Here is a 27,834-nt window from a genome sequence, read left to right as displayed (position 1 = left end):
GTGTGAGTCGGGGAGCCGTCGGCCTGGTCACTCCAGGGCACACGGACTGATGACATGTCCGGTCCACGCAGAGCTCTTGCCTGCTGGCACCGGGAGAGCCACGGGCGGTCTGTGCAGACAGCTCGTGGGGAGGGGCTCAGGGGCAGGACCCAGTTTCCACATCGGTCATGTTTCCCCAAACGTGTGAGTCTAGACGTCGGACACGTAATGTTCCTGATTTCTTTCCCTGCCCGGCGTGTTTTCTGACGCCTGGGCCATGCTAACGTCCTGGCTGTGGTCAGTTATTTTTTTCCCCTTTGCCAGGGAGGGGCAGCTCAGGCTCCCCGAGGGAGAGGCGGTGTTGTGAAAAGTCTGATGGATGAGGTGTTTCTCTTCTCTTCACCAGTCAGTTGTGTAACCCTCGCTCCGCTGGGGGGCGGGAGAACGGATCGGTGGGGGATGGACCCGGCGGCCCACCCAGGGCCCCGGGGCCGCTTCTAGGACCCGCACCCCCAAGGACTTCTCAAACACTGTTCCACTGACTTCATGTCTCTGTACTCTGAGGGCATCGCAAGCTGCTCAGTAAATCGGAACCAACGGGGGAAATAATTCTTTCTAGATCTAATTTCTGAAATCAGAAATTTTCTCACTACACAAGCATGAGTAAAGATTTCTTTTCTAATAGACCATTCAAATTTTTCGTAGAATTTAGTTCTCACTTTTGAAATCCACCCAAAAAGAATACAATTGTGGTAACCTGGCAGTTGGTATCAAAAGTCTTTCAGAGAATTCCAAAGAGACATGGCAAGGCAATGCAGCATATGACCCTAAATGGTCCCCCCCCCAAAAAAAAAGGTATAAAGAACAGTATCGGGTCAATGACATTAAGCCAATGTTAAATTTCCTGAAGTTAATAACTGCTTTGTGATTGTATTTTAAAATATTCTTTTTATTAAGCAATAATATTAAGCAATAAACACTGAGGTTCTGAACCCTTATAGGGCAAATAGTATATGTTTCTTGCCCTCTAAGGATTCGAAGAAAAATAAAAAAAGTGTGTGTAGATAAACAGGTGCAAATGACGGAGCAAACAGCAGCGTGAACAAAGCAGAGTGAAGGGTGTGCAGACGTTCTTTGTCCTATCCTTGTACTTTTTGTTTGTTTGAAATTATTTTTGTTTGAAATTATTTAAAAACACTAATAAAAGCAAACAGAACTTCCTTTTGACGTAGTCATTTCACTTCTAGGAATTTAATTTATATGGTCGAACACTGGAAATAATCTAAAAGGCTAAGCCAGGGAGGTGTCCGGGAGCACTGGAAGGCCGAGGAGGAGCCGGCTGGGAACAGCCGCTTCAGGCGGGAAGGGGCCAAGGCGCAGAGGACCCGTAGGTGGCAGGGAGCTCAATGGGGCCGGGGCCGCAGGAAGCGGCCCTGCTGCCCCGAGGCGTGTGAGGAGGAGGCAGTGCCAAAGGCCCTTTGGCCGGGGATGTGTGGGAGTCGAGAGTGGATGCAAGACCCTGGGTCAGAGGTCCCTGGGGATCCCGATGAGACGGGGTGGGGGGGGGGGGGGGGGGGTTTGGGCTCTAGCGGGCGTCCATGGAGAGAGAGGCCCCCGGTGGCTGGCGCCCTCTGGAAGTTGATCTCCCTGCACCGGGGGAGTGAGCATGAACTGGCGTCCAGGGCACTCCCAAGGTGCTCGCTTGAGAGGCCTCGACACTGGGGGGAGCGGAGGGGGCAGTAACAGGGCAGGGCCACCAGAGGTCGGGTTTTGGCCTTAACTGGCAGAGGTCACACAGGTCACTGGATGTCTGGGTCCAGAGCTGGTCACAAGAGGAGTCGGGGCTGGAGATAGAAACTAATTTAGGAAAATAAACTAATTTATTTTCCTTCTTCTGTTTTTCCCTGTTCCCCAAAGTTTCCATCATGAATGTATATTAATGTTGGCAGGATTTTAAAAAAATTACTTAGGCAATTATTTAATGAATTACCGGGTGAGTAATGAGACGGCGGCACCCAGAGGGACCTTACCGCGGTGAATGGCGTGAAGGGTGCCCCCGCCCTGTCCCCACACAAAGCACCCCAGTTTTGGCCCCGACTCAAGGCCCGGCTGTCCATGAGAGGAGGAGGTTTGGGGTGGAGGGGGCGCTGCACACTGGGCTCGTCCAGCAGGGGTGCGGGTGCTGCCTCTGCTGGAGCGTGGCAGCCCCGTGCCCCCAGACCCCACCAGGTCCGACGCTGAGCACATGCGTGCACACACACACACACACACACACACAAACTCACACACACGTGCGTACACATACACACGCAGGCACACACACACATGCACACACACCCCAGTCAGCACACACACATGCACACATGCGTGCACGCACACACACACCAACTCGCAAACACGCACATGCACACATGCACACACACACACATGCACACACACACACACTGCAGTCAGCACACACACAGGCATGCATGCATGCACGCACACATGCACACCTACCCACATGCACACACACGCACACACACACGCACACCCCCCACACATGCACAAACATGCACACGTGAACACACACATGTGTGCGCGCACACACACACACATGAACACACACACACCCCAGAACTGGCTCTGACCTGGGCGACCTTAGCACTTTGTGGAGCAGCTCCTTTGGGATTTTCCGGAGGTGGATCTGCGTCCCCATCACAGGGACCAAGTTCACTTCCAGCCACTTCTCGCAGGCGGTGATGAGCTGCTCCTCCTTGTACTGAGAAGGCAAGAAAAGCGGATGGGTAAAGGAATCCCTGACCTTCAAGCGCCCTCTGCTGGACTGCAATGAGATGGCAAGCGTGCTCTCAGGAGTGTCACGCTGTAGATGTGCTCAAACCTTTTTTCTTCAGGATACGTAAACTGCAGCAGATAATATTTCGCCCTGCTCAGGGTGCTGCACTAGTTGGATTTAAATCAATCCTCATTGCAACCCCGTGAGGTAGGTTCGTTATTATTCTTATTTTCTCAGGGAGAAACTGAGGCTCCAAGATTCCTGCTTTTACCTGAGGTCACACGAGTAAGTGGCAGAAGCCAGGTGCGAACCCCGGTGGTCTGACCAGAGGGCGTGCGCGCTGAAATCCCTGGCCTGCAGCCGGTGACTGATGACCATGCAGGGCGAACCCCACGTGGGGTTCTCAGGCATAGACCCCAAAACGACAGCTCAGCGGAGTGGCAAAGGTCTCCCAGGGCCAGGGAGCTTGACAGGGCCTAGCACACCTTCCTTGTCCTCAGGGCTACGGTCCTCTCCAGACCAGAGTGCCTGAGAAATGCTGGCCGGAATGCAGAGATGCCACCCACCGCGTGACTTTCTGATGACCAGTGGAGTGAAAGGAAGGACAGTGAGTGGTCTTTGGCAAAGCCGGCATTTAGAACATTCTTAGAAGCCAGTTCTAAGAGCATCGTGACACACTGATTGTGTGTGAACCAAAGGCGCGGCCAAGCGTGTCTGTTCCGGTGTGTGTGCCCATTCGGGACCACGGTGGCCTCACGGAGGAGGGCGGAATCAGGAGGCCTGCGGTTCGAGCCCAGCACAGCCACGCTACGCCACGTCGCCCTGGCGGGGAAGCTCCCTTCCTTGGGTCTTGGTTTTCTGAGTCAGAGTACATCGTTTATTCCCAGCACTGACATGCTGACTGGCCCCAGGTAGGACACATTTCACTCAACTCCAACAAGAATATCCCGGAAGGTTGTCTGCTATTTTGGCAAGAAAGGCTGTGACGTGCCCTCCCCCCGCCCCCCGACTCTAAGATCAAAGTTTTCTACTTTTTGAAGTCTTAAAATATCATTTTCGAAATGGTTTTTCAAACTCGTTCACTTGGCGAAACGAAACACTTCACCCTCATGTTGGTGCCTTTGGGTAGATTTTTTTGGGGAGCTGGGCCTGGTGTGTGAACGCCCAGAGTCTGGGTGCTCTCGCATGCCCCCCGGGTGCTACCTGCCCTGTCCGGGCTTGTCCTCACCTTGCGGCCGGTCAGGTAGAAGTCTTTGATGTTTCTTGGCTCGAGTCCCTTCATCATCATGGCCACACACCTGCAGGGACAGGACAGGAACTGCCCCCGAGGTCCCCCCTCCCCGCCAGGCTGCTTTCAGGGAGCAGGCGGCTCCCGGGGTCCACATTCGGCGCCAGGAGGCCGGCTGGCGGAAGGGGCGCCCTCTGAGGAACGGGGGCTCCTGTCGTTTCCCCCAGGTGGGCCAGTGGGACCCGCAGGCCTGGACGGAGGGGCAGTTTTGACTCTGATCTCTGCCCTTTTCTCTCTCCCGTAAGATCTGCAGTGCCCACGTGTCACGTGTGTAAAAACAAAGATGCTATTTATAAGGAAAAACAAGTCTCTATCGGAAATGAGTGGGGGGAATGAGCCCTGAAGGTGATGGGAAAAGTCGGCTTGTCTTCTCACGGACAGGTTTTGTGCGCGTGAACGAAATGAACAGACTTTTGCAGCCGAAGAGAAACACGGGTGGAGGTGGTAAGCACGGTTCGCGTGCCGAGGAGACACTTAGCGCTTGGGCGTCGAATCCCCCGCGTTTGGGTTTCATCCCTGTGAGTCAGGACTCATTGATCGGAACGAGCGTGCTGCTGGGCACGGGCTCCCCTATGTGCTGAGGACGTGTTCGTGTGAAACGGAGCTTGGTTCCTTCGCAGACGCAGAGCCGTGCTCTGCGCAAAGAAACCCCGGATGTCCTGGCCCCCAGAAGAGGAATGTTCCATGAAATGGATCGGGGGACCCCCTTCCGATCTCTCCCAGGGCTGGCCCTGGCTGCGCCCCGCCGAGACCCCTCACCTTTGAAACAGGCTGCTGAACCGGAGGGTGTGAGCGGAAGCCAGTACGCCCAGCACGTCCTCCAGGCTCACCTCCGCCTGGCTCACGTAGAGGTTCTTCAGGGCTGTGGCGAAGGCTGGGGGGCGGGGGGCAGCACCGAGACAGAGCCATCAGCGCGGGGCTCTGCACCCCACCTCCCTCACTCGCAGGCACCGGCCCCCGCCGCTGCTGGATGCTCTAGTGTCCGCTGGCTGGGCAGCCACAGGTGCATTACAGACACCGCACAGGCTCCCAGCCTTGCAGAAGAGACCGAGGATGGAGCCGCAGCATCGGGGTGCCTGCCGCAAGCACGCTCCCGCGAGCCCGTCCTTGGTGTCCGGGGCCACGGTTCTCTCTTAACCCGGGGCCCCGGCCCGTGCAGGGAGGTGATGCCCAATGCGCAGAACGCTGTGTGTGTGTAGGTGCAGTTTTTTTCCTCTGGAGATGACATATAACTTACAGGAGATTTTCCTCGCAGTCTGCAGCCTTTGAAAAGATCAAGGACTCCTGGGAGGAGCCAGGAGACTCGGGGACTTTAGGGTCTGAGCTCCTGTGAGTCGGGAGCAGAGGTGCGCGGCTCACTCCCAGCTCCGCCTCACCCCAAGCTGTGGAGGGGACTGGTGTACTCCGAGGACAACTGGCCTCACCAGGGCTTAAGGGGATCATTGCCTGACGCACTGATTTACAGACCGAAACGCATGTGACAACACGTATATCACATGAACACAGAAGCATGTCCCTAGGTGGCCAGGATGGGCCAGGGAGGGGGTAAGCCCAAGGGAGCCCCCCGAGAGAGGCCTCTGCTGTTGGAAGCCAGCCACTGAGGGGCCTGGGCAGGAAGCGGTGAGTCGAGTGCAGGTCAAGTGCTTGTGGGGGGCAAGGGTGGTCCCCCGTGACCCGGGAGGGCAGTTACATGTTCCCTGGGTCTGTCCGAGAAGCTCGTGACTCGCCTCCCCCTCTGCGTCCCCCATGTCTCTTTCCCGAGGACCAGGACGAGCGGCCATGTCAGCGGCATTCTCCCGAGTGGCCCCGCCGCCCCTCCCCCGCTCTGCGGACCGGGCAGAGCCGTCTGTGGGGAGAAGCCCTGAACGGCGTGCCCCGGGCTGGCCGGGTTCCGTTTGTCGTCGTTAGCGTCTGGGTGGCCATCTGTCCAGCGGCCTCCTCTGAGAGGGGGGAGAGGTGTACGTTACCAACTTTAGTGACCAGGGGATCGTTGATCTTCAAGGAAATGATCATCTTCTTGACGGGGGGTCTTTCTTTGGTCTTGCGGGGTGCGGGCCCTGGTGGAGGAGGCGGCGTAAGGGTGCGAGGCCGTGACGCCACCGCGAATCGCGGGCGACGCCGCGTCGGGCTCGCTGCCTTCGCCCGGCCTGGCCCCTGGCGCGCGCCCGTTCCGTTTGTTTGCTTGTTCGTTTAGTGGATGCATTGTTTGAAGCGATTATTCATTCTGAAGTAGTCGAAGACTCACACGAAGGGGCAAAAATGGTAGTGCTCCCGCGTGCCCCCCGGTCAGCTTCCCCAGCGACCTCGCGCGGTCGTGGGAACCAGGAAACAGATGCTCGCGCTGCATCGAGCAGCACCAGACCCGCCCCCTTCCTCTCCTCTGCTCCCCGCCTTCTCTCACTGGCCGTGAGCAGTGTGAGGAGAAGGGCTGGGACTCGGACTTCCCTTCGCCCCGGGCACCTGGCTCACGCCTGGCCCATACCTGGCTCGAGCAGGAGCACAGCGACCACCTGCTGAAGGACGAATGTGGGACGGAGGCGTCTACCCAGTGGCTCTAACACTTTGCCCCACAGGTCTCCAGAGAGGGGCGTCACCACCAAAGGCTTCCGGGAGGAGGGGAAGGTACGGCCTGCCCCGCCGCCATACCCCCCATCCACTCGGGGCCATTCTAGAGTGTGAGTCCCAACGCACATGACCCTCAGGTCCCCTGCAGCATCTCAGGCCTCAGGCCCAAAGCCAAAGCCCCTCTGGTGGCCCCAGGACCCTCCCGCTGGGCCCCAAACCTGCCCTCTCATACTTTGTTCCACGCGAGAGTCTTGGGGCTCCCTCTCTCCCCCATCAGGAGCCTGCCTGACCTCATAGGTCAGGGGGCACGCCCTACCCCCAAATGGGCTTTGGTTTACCTGCTGGACTAGCCCCTGCCGTTACCCCGCCTGCCGTTACCCCGCTTGCCGTTACCCCGCCTGCCATTCCCCCGCCTGCTGGGTTTATCTGTTGGGCAGACACACTGGACGGTTTACTTGCCACTCTGTCCCCGGAACGAGCCCAGTCCCGCACACACTAGTGCTCAGCGAATGTTTGCCGAATGAATAGGATGAATGGATTCCATTACCGGCATCGCAAAGCCCAGCAAGCTCGAGGTTCTGGGCCACGGAAAATGACATGAATCAGGAGCAAGAAAGTCTGTCACACTTTGCAACTGCAAAGACTGCAGAGGAAAAGAGAGAGAACGGAGATCCATTTTCTTCAGGCAAGCCAGGCCCCCGAGCCTTTCCTCAGCACGCGCACGGCACCTGGCTCCGCTCAGGCTCTCATTTGGCAAATACTTGTTGAGCACCTACTAAGTGCAGGGCCTGGCTCCTGGCTCTGTATTCCTCTCCTGGGTCACTGCACGGCCTCCCGTCCACATGTTCCATTCTCTCAGTCACCCGCACTGGGAGCGATTAATGAGATGACGCACGTGAGAGCCTGACACACAGTAGGCACTCAGGAGGTGGTGGTCAGTATCATCATGTGCCGTGCTATTGTCATGCTCTATCATCATTGCGAGTGACTAAGTTCCTAGCATAATGCATCAGTTAAGTACTCAACATTTGTGGAAGGAAGGAAGGAAGGAAGGAAGGAAGGAAGGAAGGAAGGAAGGAAGAAGAAGGAAGGAGGAAAGAAGGAAGGAGGAAGGACGAAAGAAGAAGGAGGAAGTAGGAAGAAGAAGGGAATGAAGTTAAGGAGGACATACTTTCGGAAGCCTTCCGTCACTCATGCCTCCTCCTGGATGTCCTGTTACTTCCTTACTGCCGCCTTTTCATTGCCTTCCTACTCATCCCTCCTTTCCGTCCTGCTTCCTTCTCCGTCCTTCCTTCCTTCCTTCTTCCTCCCTTGACTTTCTTCCTTCCTCTTCCTCCGTACCCTTCTTCCCTTCTTTCTTCCTTCTTCTTCCTTTCCTTCCTTTCTTCCTTCCTTCTTCCCCTATTCTTCCTTCTTAGGACCGCTATACCCTAGTCAGAGTAGGTAGAAGACAGAATTAACATTCCTCCATTTTAAATAAAAATTCAAAGCCTGTTAGGACGAGGCCTTGGCTTTCCCATGGCACCTGCTTATGAGTCGCGATACTCTGGCCACGTGCTTCTGAGGTGCTCAGAGGCCAGAGCGGTTCGATTTTGGTGGAAGAGTGCCCTTTCCTTCCCGGACATCCTCCTGGAGCGTAAGCGGGCCCTGCCGAACCACAGCTGACCCTGGACGCTTGGCGGAAGCCACGAGCAGCTGGGACAGCGTCGTGTGGCCTGCACGGGGGTGCTCGAGGGGGCTGCGTCTCCACAGGGCCCGCCGCCCCGGGCTTGGTCAGAAACGTCCCCTGCTGCTAACCCCAGGGCAGCAACGCAGATGCCGTCAAGAACACGAAAGCCGCGATTGTCCCGAGAGGTCGCCAATCTCTGTACCCAGAGAAGAGGCTGGTGAGGCTGCCGGAGAGGGACGGATGGGCAGATAACGGGAGGCTGAGGGTACGAGGGTCAAAAAAGGAAGGAAAGAAAGCAGGACGTGGCCCGAACACTTTTTTGGAGTGAGGTGGTGTGAAGAAAACAGGGAGGAAAAGAAAAATCAAGTCGATGACCACGCGTAAGCCTCTGAGCAGCAAACTCAGGGCCCGACGAGCCGCCGACGGCACAAGTGTGGCCATCGGGAGACTCCGCACAACCCACAACCTCCTCTCGCAGAAGCGGGCCGAGGGTGCGTCCTGGCTGGCGGACAGTGCCCGGTAGTTGTGGGGACAATAACGCGTTTGCCGAGAGCGCCGACGTGGGAGGCCCGTCGCGGGACCGTCCCAATCACCTCGGGTCTCCGGTAAGAACTATCACCTGCTTCATGGCTGGGGAGACCGAGGCAATGCCCTGAGTCACCGCGGAGTGACCGTGGTCCCCACATCGAGCCGAGCTGGAGTCTCTGAAAGTAGAGGGTGCCCGGGCTGCGTGCTGGGTGCCCGGGCTGCGTGCCGCCTGCCGGCGAGACCGTACCTTGCAGCAGCTTCTCGAGCTCCATCACGGGGTCTGAGGTCTCCTCTCCCTGGGCCGCCAGGTAAAGCTTGGTCAAGGTCTCGGACTGGAAAAGTTGGGGCAGGTGGAGCTCCCATTGGAGGCCCAGGCATTCGAGAATCACAACTGAGGAGAGAAGACGGCGCCGAGCGGGTGGCTCGGGAGCACGCGTCCTGGAGCCGCGGGCCCTCCTCCCACGCTCCTCCCGTCCCGCCACAGTGACTGAGCGGACAGCAGCGGGCAGGTGGCTGTGCTCAGCCTTCCGGAAATGAGGTGTTGGAGATGATGGCGAGGGCCTCAGGGAGCCTCCTGGCTCCCAGGGGCATGCGACGGGCAGACCCACAGGTAACACAGGACGCGATAAGAGGGTGGCCGGCCAAAGCCGCAGGACTTTGGGGGCTCATGGGCTGCCCCCCACCTGGGGGGTGCTGCCTGGCACACTTCGGAGGGCCTCGCCTTGCCTTTCCCCATTATAGCGTTTCTCAGCCTCGGCACTGTTGCCACTTCAGGCTGGATAGTCGTCCTTGGTGGGGACTGGCCTGTGTGCTGGGGGATGTTTGGCAGAACCCCTGGACTCTCCCCAGTAGCCCGGTCCCCCGGGAAGTGACAGTCAAATGAATGTGTCTCCTGACACTTCTCAAAGTCCCCAGGGGAGCAAAATCAGTGCCCAGCTCCCTGTGGAAAACTAATGGGCTATCGGTGCCTAATTATTACCGTCCTGAAAGGCAAGAGCCATCGAAAGGCCCATCGCCAGGGAGCAGAGTTCTGTGAGCCTCACTTCCCTTGAGGGAATGAAGACCGTTGAGAACCAGCTCACAGGTGTGGAAGGAGAGCAGGATGTGAGACGTGACGAGGCTCGTCGCAGGCCGGAAAGGGCTTTACGCGAGGGAGGGTCTCACCCACAAGCAGCGCAGACGGCCAAAAGGAAGAGGGACTGACAGGAGGGGCAGATGGCCTCCAGGGACGCCAGGCCAGGCGAGGCCTGAGGGCTGTGCTGGCCGGACTCCCCTCAGCACAGAGCTGGCGGTGCTCCGGGTGACCCCCAAACCCCGAAATCTCAGCGCCGGACGCGCCGGACGCGGACCTTGGGGGCCACCAGCCCCAGCTACTTCTTTCCTGTTTTGACTACGTGACCTTGGGGACCCGTTTCCTCTCCCGCTATTATTATTGTGGTTGTTGTCATTCGCCAGCTCTGCGACATCGTTTGGTGCCGGGATTCAGCACCTGGGTTCACGTCTCAGATCTTCGATCAGTCCCCTCAGGTGACGGTCCTGTTTTGCTGGGTTTGAAAGGATCCCACCCCGCTGGGGTGGTTTTAGCCAGGAGGAGAGACCTATGGATAAAGCGCGTGCCTCACTGGCCGTCCACTTCTGCTTACAGGACGGCAGATGCAGGCGGACATCGTGACCAGTCCCAGGCCTCTTCTCCGGGGCCAGGAAATGGCCTCAGGCTACTCAGGCCCCCGTCAGCCGGAGCTGACAGGCAACAAGGACTCGCTCAGCGCCTCCGGGGAAGAAGGCTGGCTCTGACCGTCCACCATCGCTCCTTTAAGGAACTGACCTGTCTAGGCTCCTGTGAGGCTCAATGAGCCTCTCTCAGCTGGACAGATCTAGTCTGGTTCTTGATTATAACTCAGGAAAGCCCTCTGGTCTCGTTAGAGCTGAGAGGAACACCTGGCCCGTGCTTGAAAGGGCTTCTGTTCGGTCTCCCGATTCAAAGCCTCCTTATCAAATCCACACCTCTGCCTGTCCCGTGACCATTATTAGCCCGTGAAAACGTGTTTGCTCAGCTTGGTGCTGTTCATCCTGCATCTGGCAAATATTTACAGGCATCTATAACAGGTCAGACTCGGTGCAGTGGGCAGCGACTGTGGTCTGGTGTCCTCCCATAGGAGACCACAAGATTCCCTGAGGTCAGCGACGTTCTGACCGAATCCCCTGGCGACAAGAACTCACCGGTGTCCCGCCTTTGGAGGGCCTTGTTCTTCAAATTCTCAGAGAAACCCTTCCGACTCTTCAAAATGCACAACCTCAAGGAAAAACACAAACGAAAGATCCAAGAGTCAATATGTTTTTCTCCAACCGCAACCTGTATCACCCCTGTCAGAGGAAGCGCCCCGAAAGCACCCGTCAATCAACGTGATCATATCTCGCCCTCGGGGGCAGGGTCCTCCGATTGCCATTTGTCTGCCGAGCTGGTAAACTGCAATCTCGGTCTGACGGCTGCATCGGAACGTTGTTCCCGTGTTCGGTTTGTGGGTCGGCCTCAGTGAGGTGTCTGAGGCCATGTGTGGCTGCCTGAATGGCACCTCTTTGAGTGAGTGTCTAAAACAACGTCTAGCACATAGTAGGTACTTGATAAATATCTACTAGAGTAAGGAAGAGAGGGTTCTGGCATTTCTGGGGATGTCTGGAACACGCTGTCCGGGGGTCACGCACTCCCCAGTCTCGATGTGACTGAAAACTCCACTTGGCATCTACCCCGGACCACGCCTGCTCCTTCGCCAGGGTTCCCTGTGTCAGGAGACGCCTCCACCAGCCCCCCGAGGCCCAGGACAGCACACTGAGCTGTCACATCTGATCTCCTGCCTAGATCTGATGAAAGATCATTTGCGTCCATCTCTCGTTGCCCTCGTTGCTTGGACCGTCCTCCGAGCCAGCATCTCTCCGCCAGCACTGGCCCTCTCCCGCCCCCCGCGGGCTCCCTTCTGATGCACACCCCACCCTGCAGCCCAAGGGACCACCCGAGATGCATATCTGGCCTGGCCTGTCTTTGGCTGAGGTCCTTCGGTGTCCCCCAGGGCTCCGGGGGGGAAGCTCCAGTTCCTTAGCATGGCCCCCAGGTCCCCGCGTGTGCCTGTGCTCTCGTCCCCTCCCCGCTCTGGCCCCCCTCAGCAGCCTACCCCGCCGTCTTGTTTCCCTTCCGCTGGACGCACAGCTCCCTCTGCCCAGAGGGCCCTTCTCGCCTTCTCCCACTCATCCGAATCAGCTGAATCATTGCTTTCTCGGGGCAGGCTGGGCTGGCGGCTCTCCCTGCTGCCCGCCCGGGCACTACCCCCATTAAAACTCTGTCTACAGTGTCTCGGAGTCACCTGTTTACTCATGCATCCTCTGCTTCCCATAAAGGCAGACGTGGGGTCTATTTACTGCTGTAAGCCTAGCACAGCTATGGTTCAAGGGCTCAAAAAAACACCTGTTCAATGACTGAACGATTTGTAAAGATAAGGTGCTTTTCCGTAAACACTGATTCATCCCGCCGAGCAAGGAAATGAAACAAAGTCTGAGCCACATATTCGCAGCTTGAAGACGGTCACCCCCAAAAAGCCAACCAGCCAAGGGCTACGTGATGACCTCAGCTGGTCAGTGTCATCCTTGCCATGCTGTTTCAACGACCCCAGGAGCCTCGTGGGCCAGGCTGCGTGGGGGAACCTGCGTCCAGAATAATATCGACCATGTGACATCCCTTCCGAGTGACTCAGCCCCAGGAAGGCGGTGAGAGCCTGAGCTGTTTACCCAGCAGGAGCAGGGGAGCTGACCTAAGCCAGACTCAATGGCCCTGGTGGTTGAGGTCACACGTCTGGGAAACGCTGGCCAAGGTCAGGAGTTCAGACCGTGATCTCAGAATGAGATCCTGGAAACTATGGGGCAATGCCCCTGAGCTCAGCTGCCCTCACAAACACCAGTGTCGTCAGCGGAGCTGGGCGGTGCCAGACGAGGAGAGAGCACATCGCCTCGGTCACTCCAGGTGTCATGGCTGCTGGCCCAGATGTGCCATTTATCACACAGGTGCTGCGGATTCTAAGGGCTGCGTTCAGGTTAAGACCGTTAACGAAATAAATGGCATCTGTGAGTTGTTCTCTTCACTGTTGGGGGCCAAACGGTCTGTGATATAGTGGCACGTGAGGATGCTGGGGATGCGGGGTGAGGCTGGGGGCTCGCTCTCCCCAGGAATGACCCGTGGTGGAGCAACGAGAGGGGAAGGGGGAGAATTCTGTGGGTTTCTTAAGGACGCATGGACGTCCTTCGGCAAACCATCCAAAGGGCGTTGGCTCGTTAACTGCAAACCTCCGCTTTGATTTCCTGCCCTCGACTTTGAGTTTGGCCATGCGACTTGCTCTGGCTAAGGGGATGTTCGTGGATGTGACACAGCTGAAGGTTGGAAGAGCATGCGTGCGGCTGAGCGATCGCCCTCGCCCTCTGCCATCCCCAGGACGAGGATACGCCCAGGCTAGCCCGCGGTCTCAGGAAGAAGGCAGAGCCTGAGATGCTTGCCGAGCTGAGCCCCGGTCAGCTGACTGCCAGACACACACGTGATGAGCCCACTCGGAGTGCCGACCTGCCTCAGCCTGCCTCTGGATCCACAGCATCCCAGCACCGCCAAGTGGGGAGGCAGGTCGGCCGTGCTGCAGGAAAGGTGCTTCCATCTGGGGAAGGCGCTAAGGGGCAGACTGGAATGTGCGGGTGGTTGGCCGGCCGGCCAAGCACAGGGATGACTCACCCCAAAACTCGGATCGATAGCTAAAACGGCTGCTAAGACGATCGCTCTATTTATGGAGCATCTACTATTTGCCAGAAGCAGGGCGAAGCATTTCCCATGTACTGCCTGATTTAATCCTCAAGATAACGCCTCCAGGGACGTGCTGCTATCACCGCGTCACGGATGAGGAAACTGAGGCTCAGCGTGGTTACACCACTGACTAAAGGTCACAGAGGAGAAGGAATTCTACTCCTGCCCGATGGACTGCTTTTAGTGGTCCTAAAGCCCAGCACAACTGCCATCATCGCCAGGCTTCCGCGCCACAGCCCTCGGCCACCTCCGCCAGCCCTGGCTTAGCTCAGTGATGCCACAGACCAGCCCCTGGAGACCTCTGCTCCCGCTGCCCAGCCACCCTCGTCAGTTTTCCGGATCAGTCTGCCTACGCTCCCGGGCCCAGCTCCCGCGCCCGCCTCCCCAGCCTGGCCCAGGCACCGAGGCAAAACCCTAAGTACTAAATAAACTCAGGATAGTTTAAGGCGATCAATAGCCAAGGCCAGAAATAGCAATTCACAGCAGGCAACTTTTCTAAGGCAGGGGCATCAGAGAATTTAGACCCCAAATGCGGATGGATTTTGATTTATTCGAATGTATGTACCACAGTCAGTCGTCTGTGGGGGCGGGAGGGGCCTTGGAGCAGGGCTGGCCAGTAGGTCTGGAAAGGGAAGAGCTGGCTGCTTGCTCAGCAAACACAGAGCCAGCGGCTTTTCTGCAGCAGGCGATGCCCGGGGACACTGGCCACGCTCAGGTAGACTGGACCGTGTGCTCATGAGGCGGGTGCTGCCAGTCCAGGGAGGGCAGTGGCATCAGGTCAGGTCTAAAGCACCAGGGAAGTGAGGTGGCCCTTCTGCAATAGAGTCCAGCTCTGGGTCCCCGGGAGAGGCAAGAAAGAACTCGTAATGCGGAGATGTGAGGCTCTAGGCCTGCTGCTCGGAGCCCTGCTCGGAGCCTTGGGAGTGCGGGGTGGGGCCAGCTTCCCACCGAAGGAAGCCGGTGACCGCGTGGACGTGTGGACGTGCGCGTTCACGATCATGCTGCAGGCACTGAGCCAGGACTAGCGAAGTTTTGTGTGTCAACAAATCAGTTGATAAACTTATAACAGAATCCTGTTAGGGGCCAAAATTCCCAATGCAAAGGAAAATCCAGGGAAAAATAAAATGGTCAGTCTCTCTCTGGACGTCTATCACCGCCCGCAGACATTCTCAGAGGAAGTGGTCACACTGACCCTGTGCATCCCTAAAGGATGAGCCCAGAGGCGGCCTTGCTCACAGATGTGCCCCGTGACGGGCCATCGGCCCAATCAGGGGGCCTGACCACGGGGCGTGGGCCGGAAACGCGATTCGCCCCCAGCAGGCGCCCCGCGCCGTGGGCCGTTGGTCTCCCCACCTGTCTGGGTCCTTCAGGGCCTCATCGAAGTCTATGCTCATGGCCTTGCACATCTGGGAGAGTGCCAGCAGGTCCTGGGAGAAAGGCTCTTTGGGAAAACGCCACCGGTTGGTTGAGCCGGCTAGCCGGCGTTCCAGCCGGATGCTGTGCTGTTTGGGAAGAAAGAGAGTCATTTTTTAACCTCACAAAAAGGCCGGGTTTCCCAAACTGCACAGCAGAAAGAAAATCAAGACGTCAGTTTTCACACATGGCCCATACGTCTCATGAGCCATCTTCTCAAAGCGAATACATTCAGTAGACAGAGGATTTCAAGCCACAAAGTAATTTGGGATTTAGGACCTAGGGTGGTCAGTGCAGAGGCCAAGGTCAGGGAGGAAGGTTGTTTCTTTGCAGTTAGCTCTGAAGCACCCACAAGCAGAGATGGGGTTACGCCTCGAGAAACTGTTCCCTAAGTCCTTGTCCTAATGTGTGACCCATTCGGAGAGATGCCAAGCTGGGGGGAACCTGGGTAGGGAATGGTTTTATTTTTATTGTGGCAAAATGCACAAAACACAAACCATAAGATTCACCATTTTATCCCTTTTGCAGTGTAAATCGAGTGGCATTTAGTATATACCGTCTCGCCACCTAGTTCAGAACATTTGCATTATCCCCAAAGGAAACCTCATCCCCATGAAGCTGTCACGCCCAAGTCTCCCACCCCAGCTCCTAAAAGCCATTGATCTGCTTTCTGTCTCTGTGGATTCGCTCTTGTGGATATTTTATAGAAATGGAATTACACGATGTGTGGGCCTCCAAGTATGGCTTCTTTCACTTAGCATCATGTCTTCAAGGTTCGCCCAAGTTGTAGCAGGTGTCGGATTTCATTCCCTTGTATGGCTGCATAATATTCCATTGTGTGGACGGGCCACGTTTTATCCTTCATCAGTTGGTGGACACTCGGGTCCTTTCCACCTTTTGGCTGTTTCCACCTAGAGCTGCTATGAGCACTCATGTTCGGGTTTCTGTTTGAACGTCTGTTCTCCATCGTTTTGGGTCTACGCCCACGCGTGGAACAGCTGGGTCCCTGGGCAAGGACTTTTGGATGTTTTTTCAGTGATTTCCTTAAGAGCGCAGTAGAATATGCAGCCTGGATGAGGATGAGGACTCAGACATGGTGGCTCAAGCAAAGCGAGCCAGGAAATGTGCACCATGAGGGACCCCGAGGAATGGGTGTGACTGATCCTAAGCCACGTGTGGGCGCCAGCGCCGTGGTGGGGAGACCAGGGGCCACGATAAGGAGGGTCTGAGTTCTAATCTCATTATTGCCAGTGACTAGGTGTGTGACCTTGGGCAAGCCATTTAATGTCGTTGAGCCTCCTGGTCCTCACGTGTGAAATGACAATGGTAATGAGGATCAGGATGCCGATGGCGGCGGTGCCATTCAAATGACAAAACGGGGAGCCACGCCTCCGTGCGGAATAGGGAGGGTGGTCGGAGACCGTGTGATGTGAACGAAGGTGGCTCAGGCAGCAGGACTCTGACTCCGCTTCCCAGCGGTCAGCCGGCAAAGCTTGAGGTCCCCGTGGAGCAGGACCCTCCCCGCCTGGAGACTCGGGGTGCACCTGCAACCAGGTGCTTCCGCTGCCCCTTGGGGAGCCGATCTGCTTACCGGGTTCAGCATTTTCATGAATGATAGTGGCGATTACACGGCAGGGTAAGAAGCACCTAGAAGACAAAACGGGTCAAGTTCGAATTTCCAAAACATTTCCAAAGGGTCTATTCAAAATATTATGGAGGAGACCGGCCTCAAGGATCTACGTTTAGCCACAAAAGTAACAACGAGCAAAGCCTTGAGTGCGTGTTATCCGATCAAGAGAATACTCAACTTTTAAAGCGCAGTAGTAGACTGGCCACTCTCTGCTTCTGTGCTGGGAACGTGGCTCAGACAAAGCGAAGAAGAGACAACCTGTGATTCTTCACCCTGTCCCGGGGGTCGGGGACCAGAGGGCTCTAGGTAGGCTGATCATACAATTTGCTACTCGCGATGGTCCCTGGACTCCCAGACCCCCATCGCCTCCCAGACTGGAACCCCGAAGCCCCTGCCCGCCAAGCCGGTCACTGCGGATGGAAAACGTTTCCAAGTGGATGAAAAGTACCCGCCACACTTACCACGCTGAAGCCCCCTCGCTCACCACCACGGGCGCTTACGGGGGCAGCTGGCCGAAGGGGGGCCCTCGCATTGCGGGGTCTCCGGATTGCGGAATCGCTGGGGGCCGTTCACCCCTGAGGCGGGCTCCTCAGAGCGCTCACGACATCTGGGGCTCGCTTTTTTCCTTTTAGGGGCCAAGGTGCTTTGGCAGGGGCGCGCGCCTCTGGTTTCCTCGGGGTGTTGTGGGCACCGTGGCAACGTCAGGGAAGGTTCTGAGCACTTCCTGTTCCGGGCGCAGGGCTGGGGGCTGCAGGAGATGCGGCATCTCGCGGACACCAGCCGCTGGGGTGCCACACGCTTCCTCCCCCCTCCGTAGGGGAGGAGCAGAGTCATTCTGGAAAAGGAGGAGACTGGCCTGGAGGGTTCTCGGGTCCCTCCCAGCTATGACACGGAGGAACGTGGTTCATCGAAGTCCTGGACCCCCGACCTATGGGGGCACCGAAGTCCCCGGAGTCAGTACAGCTCGACAGAGCGAGGACAGCCTCCCTCCGGGGCTTCACGTGCAGCTTCTCCCGTGAATCGTAGGGCGGAATGGGAAGGCGGCTGCTCGGCCCACCTGCAACCACGCTCCACAAACTATAAACACCCTGTGGATGGGAGGCGCCTCTGAACGCGCCCCCTCCTCACCCTCAGGTCTGGGGTTCTACTCTCCCGACACCCACGTCCTGCCTTGCAGAGGAGCTGGTTGCCGTGGGGTGGACTACGGCAGCTCAGCCACCGTGTGTCCCCACAGAGCCCACGACCAAATGCAGCCCTCGGGACTACGGGCTCAGCCGACGTCTCCTGACTTGGATAATCGGATGCCGCAGCACCTACCTGCTGCTCTGCTTTTGCCCGAGGATGAGCACCGCGCGTGTGCGTGTGTGTGTGCACACGTGGTCACGCATGCGTGCGTGCGTGCGTGTGTCTGCTTCTGTGTGGGCCACAGTCGCATCTCGGCAGATGTCTCGGCACAGACGGACCGATTCGCTCCCCCTTTGTTGCTCTGTCCCCTCCACCCCAACTTTGCCCAGCCACCTGCCCCTGGAACGTAGAGCCCCAATGTCAGATTTCACTCAATGGAAGGGTTTGAAATACATTGCCCTGGACCAACGTGTCCACTACGGGCCAGCCGGGGTCCCTCGGGGACCATTTCTGAGGCGCGTCTGGGAGCAGGCCCATGGGCGCCCTCTCGTGGCCACTCGAGGGACACAGTGCCACACTCCCGAGTTCCTAAGCCAGATGCCTGCCTGGCCTTGGCTCCATCCACCCCTCCCCACAGGGTCTGAGTGAGGCATGGGGCGAGGTGGAAGGTGAGGGCCTGAGAGATTTCATGCTCTCACTTGCCCTGCGATGTCATGTCCCCGACGCATCTCTTGAAGCACGGGCTTCCTTTTTCATTGACAATTTTTTGTTACTTGCAATGTTTTTAATGTAAATTTATTTGATCAATGAAATATATTTGCTGGTTGATTCTTAATAGTTATTATATTAACCACATAACTATTTTTAACAAGACACTCATGCGCTTCCCTAAAAAAGTCACCTTTTCTACTTTTTTTACTCTTGCCCCTCTGAGCTCACGGTGCACAGGGTGTTGGACCAGTGAGCTACGGAAACTCGTCGGAGGAACACCTGAGTGTATTAAGCATCTTTCGATTCCGATGCTTTGATGTCGCGGGGCCTTGCGGACTCCGAGGGACACGTCCCTCAGCGCTGGCCAGTTCGTAGAGATGGTAAAAAGGACCCGCATGCAGGTGAGGCTTCCATCTGCATACCAACCCATCCCAGGTCCACATCCCAACCTCCTCCTCTTTTATGGGGCTCTCTCCCTTGGGGCCACTATTCCTCTGTCCTCCTACCTGAATCACCCCAGGGCCAGGTGCCAAACTACGGTCAGCCCCTCTGCCCCAGAGCCTGCTGCAATGACCCCGTCCAGCCAACCCTAAGCCTGCTTACCTTGCCTCACCTGCGCCTTCCTGCAGAAACCCCCAAAGAGGCTTCTGCCCATCACTGGGGCTTCTTCGTGTGGCCCTGGGTGGCTCCTCCTCTTAGGAACTGTAACAAAATATCTTTTCAGTGGCAACTGTCTCCAGATCTGTTAGCCTTGCCCTATCTGAATAATACAAAAACCTACATTTTGAAACAATGCCCAGGCCTGGAGGTTTCAGGAGGGTCCCCTGGAGGAAGTAAAGCAAGGATGAGACCTACGGGAAGAGGAAGTAAGCTGAGATGGGGTGATGGGGTGACAGTGTGACTGTCCCAGGTAGAGGGCACAGCCTGTGCTGGACTGGACTGGAGAGGTCAGTGCCTACTGAAGAGATGACCATGCAGTCAGTCTGCTCCCTGGGGTGGGACATGGGGGGAAGGGAAGCCGGAAGGGGTTCAGGGGCCGATCTCCCAGTGCTCTTAGGGGCCGAGGAGTCTGGGTTTTGCCTGGTCCAACCCCTTTTGATCTCCAAGTTGCGTTTCCCAGGCACTAATAAACCTGTAAGACAGAACTGTGAATTCTCCAGATTCTGCCATTGCTGTTCCGGACCAGGGAACTCAAAAGCCTGGCTGGGTGCCACCAGCTTGGGGCAGTGCCATGGGACTGCTGACTACCTGACTATGAGCAATGCCACTCACTCACATCGGCCTAACAACGCTCACCTGGGCGAGCCCCTGCCGCTCCCAAGCTCTGAACAAAGAACAGGCTTTTCTCGTCCATAGAAACAACCCGGGAGCCGGCCAGACGCAAGGCAGGGCCCCAGTCAGACCAGCTCAGGAAGGGAGGCAGGGGCAGCAGGCACTGGGCCTTCCCGCCCGCCCGGGCCTTCCCTCCCCACCACCTGCTGCTTGGACTTCCGTGCAGAGGCAGCTGTCGGCCTGGGGAACGCAAGGCGCCTCGCAGTTGCTGAAGACCTGGGCCCCAACACTGGCTGCCTCATCGCCTGGCTGAGCAACACGGGCACGTACCCAGGTTTCTAACTTGTTTGAGCCTCCGTTTCCTTCTTGTAAAATGGAAATAAAAAAGTTCCCACTACCGGATTGCGAGCTAGCGCGCCAAGCCCGAGGGAGCCCCGGCGGGCGCTCGCATGTAGACACCCTTCTCCTGCCGGCAAGCCCTGGGTGCGTGAGCACCTCCACCCTGCCCACTGGAGCGCCCGGCATGCCCGGCTCAATTCTCCAAGTGGAATGTACTGGAAAGCAGCAGATGGGCTTCGCTAAGAAACCTCAGTATCCTACGTGGGCCACAGAGTAAACGAAAGGGACCCGGGCGCAAGGCCGGGCGGTCCTCACTCGGGTCCCGTCACCTCCTTCGCCTGCCCCATGCAAAGCCCTGACCGCTCCCCCGAGTCAGGAGCCTGGAACGGACAGGTGGCCTCAGGCCCTTCGGATCTCACGCCTAAGGCGCTGAGCCCCAAACGTGAAAACAAAGAAACCCCCCAGGTGCCCCCGTGTGTCCCCCACGGCCATCGGTGCCTATCACCCTCTTCTCTGTCTCCCTCTCCGTCCCGCCTACTGTCCCCCTGAGGCAATCTTGGTATGGAGATAAAAGCACCTTTACCTTGAGAGCCCCAAGGAAATGCTGAGCCGAAAAAAAAAGTTAGTAGAAGTTCGAAATTTCAATGGACCTGGCAAACCCAAGTTCACTTCTAAGAGACGCTAAGAATCTCGCAGTTGATGGTGCCGCTGCCAGGGGAGCTCTGGGTGACCAGTCAGGGGCTGGTGTTCTGTGCTCGGCCCACTCAGCAAAGCCAAGTAACTAGACTAGTCCTTAGCAGCCATCACAAGGGTGGACGTTTACGAGGGTATGTGGCATTACACAAAGTGAATGGAGGAGAAAAGGTGGCTGACCCCAACCCGCAGGGGGCTTGGAGGCCAGACACACTGCACAGCGGCCCCAGGGGCAGATGTAGTGAGGTGGCCAGGCATGTAGGTGGGACTGAGGCCAGGCTCGGGGTCAGCGTGTCCCAAGCTAGGCTGGGCTGATAGGCAGCAGACAGTGACCGAAGCTGAGGGACCAGTTCCTATGCCCCAAAGGGTATGTGTGTGTGTGTGTGTTGGCGGGGGGGAGACTAGATAAACGATAGATTAGATGGCATGCGCGCGCGCGCACACACACACACACACAAATATATAAACACATCCAGCTTTACCTTAGTCTAGTCTTCTCCTTCCAGGTGGGATTTACTGAGATACGCAACCTGAGAACTGTCTCCATGCCCACAGCTTCCAGTACAGAGCAGAGCTTGGTACTGCTTCCTTAAGCCCTCCCCAGAGTCATCTGACCCAAGCCGGAATTTCGTACAAGCCTCTTCAGAACCCCCCTTACCGACACACCCCCGGCGCCCCCTAGTGGCATCACCCACCACTGCAATGAGCAGTAACCGCACCTTGTTCAATCACAGGTGTGCTCCCAGTGGCCTTCGGCTGGAGTCAATACAGTGACCCCGTCCACCTGGGTTACCCACTTTAGGATTTTAGCCTACGGAGAGACTCATGTTCATAAACATCCATGCAAAAGGGTACTCATTTCCTCGCCCATGAATAATGATAGCAAAACGCTGGACGTGATATAAATGTCCGCCGGCGGGCCAGTGGTTAAACACATTTGGTGCCACAGAACACATGCAACCATTCAACATGATGGCTGAGAGCTAGATCTGTCAATATAAATGTTAACCACGACACAATGGCCACGTTAGAGTATTAGGCTAAGAAAAGCTTACAACACAGCACACAGGGCCACCCCAGATGGCCGTAACTAGTGGCCACACAACTCCAAATAATTCCACTTTTATAAAGAAAAATTTCAGACTGTTGTGGTTCACTCAAAGCTAAGACCCACGGAGCCAATTGAGATGCATTGTGAGCCTTTATTAGCCGGCCAGCGACTGACTCTACTGCTCAGGGTTAGAGGAGATCAGTCCTGAGCTTCCAGAGGAGGCAGCTTATAAAGCCTAAAACGACATCAAACAAGCAAGCAGGTTTACAGAAGCAGAAGTTGGCCATTAGCATATCTTTGCACAGGATAGCTCCTAGAACCACACCCTGGTTAACATTAGCAGAAGTTGGCCATTTGAAAAATTTTCCCCCTTCACAAGACGTCAACAGAAAAGTATAGAAAAAGAAACACAAAAGCATTGACGGTTATCATCTCTTGGTCTGAGGATTAAGGGTGGGTTTTCAGTCTTACCTACATTTTAGATTATCACGTGAGTGATCGTAAGCTTCCGGGAGACGGGAGCCGGGCTGCCGAGAGGACGGGGGTGAGGAGAGACGCCCGGATGAGGGGGCAGGAGCCCCTGGATGGTCCCTGAGGTGCACCAGGAGGCTGCACGGAGCAGATGTTGCTGGGCAATGGGACCGAGCAGGCCCCTGTCCCGGCTTAGAGTGCTGGCCGTGAGGCGAAGGAGGCAGTGGCCCTAGAGGCTGAGTTCCTCTCCTGCAGAGGCAGCTCTGCCTGATGGAGCCCAAGAGTACACGGTGGACGACTGCCTTTCTCTCCTGGTGCTGCCCGGTACCGCCGAGCTTCGCCTGCCTTGTAAGTTACAGAAGAGACCTTCTTACCCTCCCCGCCCCTCCACACACAGCGAAGCCTGCCCAGGCCTACCCCGCTTGGGGCCGCGGGTGGCCCTATGCGAGGGCAGCAGCCCATAGCCACTGTGCCTGGGTTATCAAAGTCTCAGTCTGCTTTCTAAGCTTATTCCGCACACCACACATGGTCCCCCAAAAGGTACGTCCACATCCTAACTTCCGCTACCTATGAACGTGACCTGATTTGGAAAGAGGGTCTTTGCAGATGTAACCGAGATCATCCTGGATTCGGGGTGGGCCCTAAATCCTGTGACTGGTGTCCTGATGAGAAAGGAGAGCAATCTGAGACACAGAGAGGAGAAGGGCAGGTGACAGAGGCAGAGACCGGAGTGACGCAGCCACAGGCCGAGGAGCGCCGGCCACCACCAGGAGCTGGGAGGGATGTCGGCACGGGCTCCCTCGGAGCCTCCAGAGGGAACGAACCCCACCGACACTTTGATCTTGGACTTCAGGCCTCCGGAAGCATGAGAGGATAAATTCACGGTGCTTGACGCTGGTAAGTCTGCAGTGATTTGTTATGGCAGTCCTGAGAGGCAGAGACACCTTCTCAGCCCCTCCCCCCCCCATATGCCCACCCTGCAGCTGGGGTCCCTGAGGATCAGGGGCAATTAAGAGATCTAACTAACGGCAGGCACATATACCTCGTTTAATATCAAAAGTGGCTTAACAACCTGTCTCCCACCGGTCATTGATCACCCTTTCCCGTTCCTTTAGAGGGAGATGGATATTTCGGGGTTGGTCTGCACACAGTGAGGGAAGAGGCCAATAAAGGAAACTAGATTTTGCCCCCTAAAGGTCAAAGAGACTTCTTAAAAACAAAATCCGAGCTAATTCAATACATTCACTTAATTATTTACGTAGCAAGTCAATATTTCCCATTAGTTGTTACTTATAAACACAGCCATGATGACGAAGGAAATGTTATTCAGGTCTGTGGACAAAGGAGTGAGCCCAGGCAGAGAAGAGTAAAAAGCCAAATCTGATAGGATTTAACAAAGGCAAGAAAAGACTCAACCCTTCCCAGAAAATAAATCACAGCCACACATATTGCCAAGATCCAAAGAAAAAAATTTATTTACAATAGAGAATTTTATTTGAAACATGCATTTTCTTTTTTTTTTTTTTTTAAACAAATCAGCAAATGCAGATCAAGTTTACACTCCTTAAGGCAAGAGTCCCTGTGTAAGCTGTACATGGTCATATTAAACCCAAAAGCCGCTCACCCTGGGAACTCATGTACAAAGGGCAAGGCCAAGGTCAGCGATTTGTCTTTTATTAGAGAATCAGACAATCTCCCTGATACAGGAACTCTGAGGTCAACTTGCTATGAAGGATACTAGGAAAAATGCAAACCAATAGCAAGAAATCCTGATAGTCTCCTTAGTACTGCATACAATCGAATCAACGTCATTTAGAAAGGAAATACAGCAGTGCATACGAAAACGTGAAAACGGGGCCTGTCCCTCGAGCCGGAGGGACAGCAGTGTGCCAACGCTCATATTGCACGCAACGGTCGAGGCCAGACGTCTGGTTCCGAGTTAGCTTTTCCCCATTTTGGCAATCAGTTCGTCACAAATCTTGGTGAGTTCTTCTATCTCTTTATTCTGCAGGCGAAGACAAAAAAAAAAAAGAGAGAGGTTGCCGAAATCTCTTGGTTGTCTGAAGTCGAGTCAATCAGGATGGCCATTGGATTTTCAGGGGCACGGGGGTCTCCAGACCTCTTGGTTCCCCTGGGAAATGACTTGGAGCCGAACGATCTATACACAGCCCAGCTCTAGCTGCGCAATGTAGGGCAAATTACACAACCCCTCTGAGCCTTGGCGGCCTTATCTCTACAATGTGGATAATGGCGTCTGTCTGAGGATTAACGTAAAGCTCCACGGGGACCAGCACACGAGAAAGGCCTAACGAGTACTGGTTCTCTTCCTCTGATTTGCCTCTGAAGGATGCGGACACTAAGGGGTGGGCTGGTGTGAGCTCTTCGGGGCCTTTTTGAGACATGCCACCAGGAGGGGTTGAGCCAGTCTACCCGAACAGGGGTCGCTGGCATTACTCGGAGGATGCCTGATGAGGCAGTGCCCTGACACAAGGGGTCGCGGGGAGGGCGGGGGACAGAAAGAGATGGCTTCGGGTGTTCCTCGTGCCACGCCTCGCCTGTCCTCTGAAGCCCCGTCCAGGGGAGCCACACGTGCGTCCCACTCCGATGGTCCGACAACACCGTCCACCCTCTAGGAACAGGGATCCAGGGGGTCGACGCCTCCAACTCGGCCGTGGGGCTCGGCTCTCCAATGGGCTAGATGCTGACCTGACGCTGAGCCGGCTCAAACGCCCACCCCGAATGGCCCTCTCTACGGGGGCTAGATCTTTCGGGTATCCTGGGAACGTTTTGCGGCCGGCTTTCCCTCTGAGTCCCCCTGGAAGGTGAATCTGCATCTTCACCTCAAGCCTGTCCCCTGAGGCTATACCGAGGCCCCCTCCTCAGAAACTCAGAACCGCCTGTGACAGGTTCCAGCCTGGAGCCACCTGTCCTGTTTCTGGGTGGGGCTCCTGCGGCCGCTCAGCACTGTGCCAGTGCCTGGGAAGAATCTGGGCTCCTCAGTGGAGAGGAAATTCAGTGCTCACTGCAGTCCTGCGGCCCCCGGCCCCCCGCCAGCAGAGAGCCCCGCCTGGAACACCACCTCAGCCTGCCTCCTGTGGGGAGTTCATGGCCCGCTGGAAGGCGGGGCTCTGCAGAGAACGCAGCGCGGACCCCTAAGCCTGAAGCTGCTGCCCCTGCCGCTCCTGCCGCTGCCGGGCTGCTAACGGTGATATTCCCGCCACTCGGAGGGCCTTCCATGTGCTGGTCACCATGCTCAGCACACCCCGTTCTCACGACAGCCCCTCCATGGAAGCCCTGGACGTCACCACCGTTCAGCGAGAAGACTGTGAGGCTCAGGGGCGTTAAGCCTCGTGCTGGCCAGATGTGGCGAGCACAGGACGCAAACCCAGGCCGGCCTGGCTCCCACACGGCTCGGCTGTTTTACTCATCAACCTAACGTCTGGTGACTGATGGCTGCTGAGAGGCACTAGCGGACCCACTAGCTGCCGACTCCTGGAGGTTCTCCGCGCTCGGTCTTGGCACCACCAGCCCCACTGCAAGGCGAACCGGCCCATGACAGAGCTCAGCTCACTGGGCAAAACCCCGTAGGAAGTGCTGAGTGGGCAAAGCGCCCAACACCTTCCTGCAAGAACGGCCTGGGGAAATCGCGCCTCTGGATCTTTTAAAAATAGAGACTGTCCCCTCTCTATCGCTTTAGGGAAGAACCGTCATTCCTCTCGAGTTTTCTTTTAGGACAAAATCACATTTCCACATACGTTTGTATCTTTTCTGTCATCCAGCACTGTGCGACCCAATTTCTTCCTTGTCTTTTAGTTTCCCAAAACACCTAGCATCATCTTCATTTTGCACCTGCACAGTCTGAACAGTCCGGGTGCCTTGAAAACATCTATCCTGGTTCACGTTTGACCTCTGCTTACTTAGATTGCATCAAATTGATGCAACTTAAACACCATCACATCCTGATGGAAAGGGGAGGGAATAATCTCAGACAACCAAACTGTTACATTTCTCCCCAGAAACATTTACTCTACGACTCCTTTAACACTCAAAATAACTGGGGAACACGGTCTTTCATTTAAAGGAATATTCCACTTTTCAAGAGTCACCGAATGTGCTATGTGTGGATTATCGACATTCAAAGAATAAAAATAAACACCCACTCAACACTAAGACTGCAGCGACGCCGGGTGAGGACTGTGTGCGTGAGCGAGCGCTGGCGTCTGATGGCTCTGAGCGCCCTGCTCGTCCCTGTGGCCACGCACAGAGCCACCGCTGGAGCCTGGAGGACAGGCGGTTAAGCACACACAGCATCGTCCAGGCTCCTTGGACGTGAAAATGCCGGTCTCTACGATTAAACCTCTGTCTGTCTTTTTCACCCCAAGAGGAAAAGGTGAAGGATGTGAAATGACCTGGTGGACGTGAGCATCCTGGGTAACCAGGACCCAGCCGACTGTGGGGCAGAGGCAGCTGGAGGCCGAGTGAGCACGTAGCCTCGAACCTCGGGGAAATTCATTCGGTTACTAGAGCCACGTAACCCTCAGTGCGAGAGGGGATCGTCTAGCATCTGGTTTAGTCCCCCGGCATTACAAACCCGGACACCGAGTGAGGCGTGAGGCCTGCCCTGGGCCATGAGGAACGGCAGGGCAGGGGAAGGACCTGGGGCTCCTGTCCCAGAGGTCTTTCCTGACCCCGCACAGGTGAAGAGAGAGGCCGTATCTGCCATTGCAGGGATTAGCACTGCTTGGCCCAGACGTCCTTGGGGGGCCCTAGCCAGCCCCACTGGAACCTGGCTGGGTGTGGGCACCGGAGCGGGCCCCATCTGAGGCCATGTGGGAGACGTGCCAGATTCCCGATGCCACCTGCCCACAAAGGACCCCCCACAACTGCCCATCGAGGCCCCAGTACATGAGAAGTGCTGCTCGCCCAGGCACCTGGGCTCTCTGATGACTATCCTGGGGAACCCTAAGGCCCAAGTTTGAAAACGCACCCGGGGAGGGGGCCTGCCTGGCCCACGCTCACCCCGACTCAGACTTGGACGGGCTCCTCGGCAAAAGGGGCTTCTCATGTGGACACCCAGGGAGACACTGCATACGGCTGACCGAGCACCACATGGGAAATCAGAAAACCCGGGGACAAGCTGAGGGACTTCAGAAGGAGCCTCCACCCGTCCATGGAAAGACGAGCACGCGGCCAGTCGCTTCTGCGTCTGCCCACTCGCCAGCACGCACGCTGAATGCTGGCGTTGACGTACCACGCCCGGCCCACCGCGGGGGCTTAACAAACACTTGACAAACAAACGAATGCTAAGAAGGAATGAAAAACGGCAATAAACACCCCAGTGAGCAGCTATTCCCCCCGCAAAGGCAGAAAGGGGGCCAGTCTAGGGCTGGCGTTAAGCTTGCTCTTCAGAGGGAGGGCAAGGCTGTGCTCACGAAGCAAGGACTCGTCCCCGGAGGGCCGCTGCGGAAGCCCAGCCTCAGGTCGCCGGAGCGT

General features: G+C 56.5%; 2 protein-coding genes across 8 annotated transcripts in view; both read right to left on the bottom strand.

Annotated features, from left to right (window-relative positions):
- BTBD16 (BTB domain containing 16) overlaps positions 1 to 17,000 on the bottom strand; it is a 36,828-nt gene extending 19,828 nt beyond the window's left edge. The window contains exons 1-7 of the mRNA XM_036223627.1: positions 14,990 to 17,000; positions 11,026 to 11,099; positions 9,053 to 9,196; positions 6,011 to 6,100; positions 4,803 to 4,917; positions 3,984 to 4,053; positions 2,610 to 2,740 (exon numbers count right to left, since the gene is read on the bottom strand). Of these exons, the coding sequence (XP_036079520.1) occupies positions 2,610 to 2,740; positions 3,984 to 4,053; positions 4,803 to 4,917; positions 6,011 to 6,100; positions 9,053 to 9,196; positions 11,026 to 11,099; positions 14,990 to 15,162 (797 nt within the window). The 5' untranslated portion in view covers positions 15,163 to 17,000. The remainder of the gene's footprint in view (positions 1 to 2,609; positions 2,741 to 3,983; positions 4,054 to 4,802; positions 4,918 to 6,010; positions 6,101 to 9,052; positions 9,197 to 11,025; positions 11,100 to 14,989) is intronic.
- Positions 17,001 to 23,789: 6,789 nt separating this feature from the next.
- TACC2 (transforming acidic coiled-coil containing protein 2) overlaps positions 23,790 to 27,834 on the bottom strand; it is a 176,283-nt gene continuing 172,238 nt past the window's right edge. For 6 of the 7 annotated variants that reach the window (XM_016149087.2, XM_036223910.1, XM_036223909.1 and 3 more), the window contains one exon: positions 23,794 to 24,346. In XM_016149087.2, coding sequence (XP_016004573.2) covers positions 24,281 to 24,346 — 66 coding nt within the window. In that variant the 3' untranslated portion in view covers positions 23,794 to 24,280. Of the gene's footprint in view, positions 24,347 to 27,834 lie in introns of all 7 variants that reach the window. The other variant, XM_036223914.1, reaches the window with a different exon arrangement.

The sequence above is a fragment of the Rousettus aegyptiacus genome, unplaced genomic scaffold (genome assembly GCF_014176215.1).
Source record: "Rousettus aegyptiacus isolate mRouAeg1 unplaced genomic scaffold, mRouAeg1.p scaffold_m13_p_6, whole genome shotgun sequence".
Classification (NCBI taxonomy): domain Eukaryota; kingdom Metazoa; phylum Chordata; class Mammalia; order Chiroptera; family Pteropodidae; genus Rousettus; species Rousettus aegyptiacus.
This window is presented reverse-complemented; position numbering and strand designations above follow the sequence as displayed.